The sequence below is a fragment of the Bombina bombina genome, chromosome 1, assembly GCF_027579735.1.
Source record: "Bombina bombina isolate aBomBom1 chromosome 1, aBomBom1.pri, whole genome shotgun sequence".
In the NCBI taxonomy this organism is placed as follows: domain Eukaryota; kingdom Metazoa; phylum Chordata; class Amphibia; order Anura; family Bombinatoridae; genus Bombina; species Bombina bombina.
Genome location: NC_069499.1, coordinates 1,199,124,513 through 1,199,130,063, shown reverse-complemented (window position 1 = coordinate 1,199,130,063; position 5,551 = coordinate 1,199,124,513). Strand labels below are relative to the sequence as shown.

The 5,551-nt window shown below is 44.6% G+C and overlaps 1 protein-coding gene across 1 annotated transcript; it reads right to left on the bottom strand.

Moving 5' to 3' along the window:
- Positions 1–245: 245 nt before the first annotated feature.
- Positions 246–1,614, bottom strand: LOC128641924 (RNA-binding protein with multiple splicing 2-like). Its single transcript, XM_053694516.1, has one exon. The coding sequence runs from the start codon at positions 1,420–1,422 to the stop codon at positions 823–825; it is 600 nt and encodes a 199-aa protein (XP_053550491.1). The 5' UTR covers positions 1,423–1,614; the 3' UTR covers positions 246–822.
- Positions 1,615–5,551: the final 3,937 nt, after the last annotated feature.

Genomic DNA, 5,551 nt, shown 5'->3' with positions numbered 1-5,551 from the left:
CCCCCCACATCACAACTTATAATAAATCTATTTTTTTTTTTTTAAATATTATATATTTTATCCATCACATTCTCATAGGACCAGCAGAAGAGAAACTCCTTGCTGTGCAAGCAAGACATTCATAATACTGAATTATCAATTCCAAGCAGTAGAATGGAAAGTTGAACAAAATGAAAATTGCACATTTTTCTTCATGAATTACAACAGACAAACCATACAGAATCTTCAAGCTCTTTAACTGAACATTTAACTTATGACAGATTAATATTTTTTAATAATTAATATCACAAAAAACAAACACGTATGATGCATAAATATTTCCTTATTAAACATTTTACAAAAATACTGGTACTTTTGCTCTGTTTCCCCATAAGGTTGCATTACATTTGGCAAGAACTAAAACTCTCCGATAAAGATGTAGGGACAAAGTGGACATTGATTAACCAGAACAGTACGTTTTGGAGTTTGTGGGGTAAGCAAGACATTTAGTCAAACTTTCACAGAAGCAGATTTTACACACGCACACTACTTAGTCTATTCATGCCAGAAAAACCAACATGCAAAAGAAAATCCTTCCGGTTACAGAAATTAACTGGACATTGTCTTGTTCAAGTCTCGTTTTGCCCCAGTGTTCAGTCACAACGACCTGACAAGGCAATCAGGAAATAAACCTATTTCTACTGGTGGAAGACTGTCCTGTCCAGGCTTTTGTATTTTGAGACTGTTCATGGGAATGGAGGCAAGGCTCCATGTTGGATTACATCTTGGAAAGTTTCAGAAGTTCTAATCCAACCCGTTCGTACCTGGTACATCGAAAAAGCTTTAGCAGAATTGGCGAGACTTCCATCCTTGCTGGGTAGCTTCTGAAGGAGGATACCAGCGCATCTGAGTGTGAAGTGCTGCAGCAGCAGCCGCTGCAGCTGGATATGTGAATGCAGCATGTGGGATGGCTGGTGTCAGTTCTGTGGTGTATAGTGGGTAGGGAGCCCAGCCTTCTCGTGACACTGGGATAAGTGCAGCACCTGTCAGGTCATATGGATCTCGTGCAATGAAGTGTGCTCCAAGTGCAGGGTGAAGGTTAGTGGGGTTGGGTGTAGCCATTAGTTTGTTCTTTGCTATTTTTGTGTTGGCCTTTGCAAACTCTAGCCGTAAAGTCTGTCGATTTTCTGGGTCAAAACGGATGCCATTTAGTGCATTCTTTGCAGCTTCAGCACCAGCTCTATTGTCAAAGCTGACAAAACCAACAGGCTGTTTTGATGTTAGCTTGATCAGTGATCCTTCATACCCCTTAAATGGTCGAAAAAGCAAGTAAAGTTCTCTTGGTTTGATGTCAATTGGGAGGCCACTGACAAATAGTGTTCGTACCTCTTCTTCTTCTATAGTATTATTATTATGTTCCATTTCTGGCTTCATGGTACTCATTGTGTATAAACCAACAGCTGATTCCTCTACAGAGTCCACGGTGGCTAAATGTTGGGTTTCCCTACGCTCTAAAGTCTTTGAGTTAATGTAGTTATTAGAGCCTATGAACCAAACTCTTGCTGAGCTTTCGTTTCAAGTGACTTTAAGTGCACAGTGAAAGTGTGAGAGCTACACTTGTGGTGTAGAGCAGTGTCTGAGTGCAAGGAGAAAGTGCCTATAATAAATCTATTAACATCTAAACTGCCATGCCCCAAAACGCAAACTAGCTATTTAAACTATAAACCCCTAATCCGCAATGCACCCACAACACAAACTATCTATTACATCTATTAACCCCTATTCTGCAATGCCCCCACATTGCAAAGTATCTATTAAATCTATTAACCCCTAATCCACAATGCCCCCACATCGCAAAATATCTATTAAATCTATTAACCCCTAATCCACAATCCCCCACAACGCAATCTAGCTATTTAAACTATTAACCTCTAACTCTTAACCAACAATTACCCACATCACAAGTAACCTAATAAATATATTAACCCCTTAACCACCAATAACCCAAATCGCAATTAACCTAATAAATCTATTAACCCCTAAACCACCAATAACCCACATCGCAATTAACTTATCACTAAGCCCCCTAACTAAGCACCTCTAAATTAACCCCATTACATAAATTAAAATAATCCTAAATTACAATTAAAATAAAAAATCTAACATTACTTTAAAAATTAAAAAACTAACCCCCTAAAATAAAATCCCAACATCCATCCTCAACGAAGCGGCAGAAGTCCTCATCGAAGCTGGCAGAAGTCTTCATCCAAGTGGGCTGAAGTCTTCATCCAGACGGCATCTTCTATCCTCATCCATCTGGCGCGGAGCGGCTCCATCTTCAAGACATCCGGCGTGGAGCATCCTCTTCTTTCCTCTGTGACTGAAGAATGAAGGTTCCTTTAAGTGACGTTATCCAAGATGGCATCCCTAGAATTTCCGATTGGCTGATAGAATTCTATCAGCCAATCGGAATTAAAGGTGAAAAAATCCTATTGGCTGTTCCAATAGAATGCAAGCTCAATCCTAATGGCTGATTGCATCAGCCAATAGGAATTTTCACCTTTAATTCTTATTGGCTGATAGAATTCTATCAGCCAATCGGAATTTAAGGGACACCATCTTGGATGATGTCACTAAAAAGAACCTTCATTCTTCAGTCACCGTGAAAAGATATATTCGGCGCTGCACTTGTATGTGGTGCTGTATATGCGATCAAGTGTAGTGTAAGGTTGGGTTACCATAGTAACCTATTAATGTTTTAGAAATCGGGCATCAGTTGGAAGCGTTAACACAACACTAACTTACATACAAAGAGAGAAGCGCTCTACCAGGAACGAACAACAGCTCAGTGGCTTGTTCTATGGCGATTTACCACCCGGAAGCAGCCTCTTTTAGACCAGTGTGCTTTTCACAGAAGAAAACTTTCCCGACGTATATCAGTTTGATCCCGCCGAGTAAGGTCAGTCCAGCCCCGAAATACCAGGCAATTCTCCTCTGAACAAGGAACATGACAACCCCAGACGATCGTTTCGGCCTCCTATGGGCCTCGTCAGTGAGGTGCAGCCACATTCCTCTAAGCACACTGGGCAAGGAGTCCACGTCTGGTTTCCCCCATCACCCATAGGGAGACTTCCCCAGGGTCATAATAATTTGCATACAAAGAGAGAAGCGCTCTACCAGGAACGAACAACAGCTCAGTGGCTTGTTCTATGGCGATTTACCACCCGGAAGCAGCCTCTTTTAGACCAGTGTGCTTTTCACAGAAGAAAACTTTCCCGAAGTATATCAGTCTGATCCCGCCGAGTAAGGTCAGTCCAGCCCCGAAATACCAGGCAATTCTCCTCTGAACAAGGAACATGACAACCCCAGACGATCGTTTCGGCCTCCTATGGGCCTCGTCAGTGAGGTGCAGCCACATTCCTCTAAGCACACTGGGCAAGGAGTCCACGTCTGGTTTCCCCCATCACCCATAGGGAGACTTCCCCAGGGTCATAATAATTTGCATACAAAGAGAGAAGCGCTCTACCAGGAACGAACAACAGCTCAGTGGCTTGTTCTATGGCGATTTACCACCCGGAAGCAGCCTCTTTTAGACCAGTGTGCTTTTCACAGAAGAAAACTTTCCCGAAGTATATCAGTCTGATCCCGCCGAGTAAGGTCAGTCCAGCCCCGAAATACCAGGCAATTCTCCTCTGAACAAGGAACATGACAACCCCAGACGATCGTTTCGGCCTCCTATGGGCCTCGTCAGTGAGGTGCAGCCACATTCCTCTAAGCACACTGGGCAAGGAGTCCACGTCTGGTTTCCCCCATCACCCATAGGGAGACTTCCCCAGGGTCATAATAATTTGCATACAAAGAGAGAAGCGCTCTACCAGGAACGAACAACAGCTCAGTGGCTTGTTCTATGGCGATTTACCACCCGGAAGCAGCCTCTTTTAGACCAGTGTGCTTTTCACAGAAGAAAACTTTCCCGAAGTATATCAGTCTGATCCCGCCGAGTAAGGTCAGTCCAGCCCCGAAATACCAGGCAATTCTCCTCTGAACAAGGAACATGACAACCCCAGACGATCGTTTCGGCCTCCTATGGGCCTCGTCAGTGAGGTGCAGCCACATTCCTCTAAGCACACTGGGCAAGGAGTCCACGTCTGGTTTCCCCCATCACCCATAGGGAGACTTCCCCAGGGTCATAATAATTTGCATACAAAGAGAGAAGCGCTCTACCAGGAACGAACAACAGCTCAGTGGCTTGTTCTATGGCGATTTACCACCCGGAAGCAGCCTCTTTTAGACCAGTGTGCTTTTCACAGAAGAAAACTTTCCCGAAGTATATCAGTCTGATCCCGCCGAGTAAGGTCAGTCCAGCCCCGAAATACCAGGCAATTCTCCTCTGAACAAGGAACATGACAACCCCAGACGATCGTTTCGGCCTCCTATGGGCCTCGTCAGTGAGGTGCAGCCACATTCCTCTAAGCACACTGGGCAAGGAGTCCACGTCTGGTTTCCCCCATCACCCATAGGGAGACTTCCCCAGGGCCCACAATAGGCCGAAACGTACGTCTGGGGTTTTGCTGTTTCTCTCGTTCAGAGAAGAATTGCCTGGTATTTCGGGGCTGGACTGTACTGTGAAGTCAGGATCAGACTGATATGCTTCAGGAAAGTTTTTCTCTGTGAAAGGCACATGTTGAGCAAAAAGAGGCTGCTTCTTGGGTGGTAACTAGCCATAGAACAAGCTATTATGCTATTGTTCGTTTCCAGGTTGAGCGCTTCTCTCTTTTTATTTATGCAAATTATGACATTTTGGGAAGTCTCCCTAAGTGTGATGCGGGAATCCAGACGTGGACCCGTTGCTCAGTGTGCCTAGAGGGATATGGCTGCACCTCACTGACGAGGCCCACAATAGGCCGAAACGTACGTCTGGGGTTTTGCTGTTTCTCTCGTTCAGAGAAGAATTGCCTGGTATTTCGGGGCTGGACTGTACTGTGAAGTCAGGATCAGACTGATATGCTTCAGGAAAGTTTTTTTCTGTGAAAGGCACATGTTGAGCAAAAAGAGGCTGCTTCTTGGGTGGTAACTAGCCATAGAACAAGCTATTATGCTATTGTTCGTTTCCAGGTTGAGCGCTTCTCTCTATTTATGCAAATTATGACATTTTGGGAAGTCTCCCTAAGTGTGATGCGGGAATCCAGACGTGGACCCGTTGCTCAGTGTGCCTAGAGGGATATGGCTGCACCTCACTGACGAGGCCCACAATAGGCCGAAACGTACGTCTGGGGTTTTGCTGTTTCTCTCGTTCAGAGAAGAATTGCCTGGTATTTCGGGGCTGGACTGTACTGTGAAGTCAGGATCAGACTGATATGCTTCAGGAAAGTTTTTCTCTGTGAAAGGCACATGTTGAGCAAAAAGAGGCTTCTTCTTGGGTGGTAACTAGCCATAGAACAAGCTATTATGCTATTGTTCGTTTCCAGGTTGAGCGCTTCTCTCTTTTTATTTATGCAAATTATGACATTTTGGGAAGTCTCCCTAAGTGTGATGCGGGAATCCAGACGTGGACCCGTTGCTCAGTGTGCCT

Excerpts from the sequence above, each read along its gene's own strand:
- LOC128641924 (XM_053694516.1), bottom strand. The coding sequence starts at position 1,422 with ATGAGTACCATGAAGCCAGAAATGGAACATAATAATAATACTATAGAA.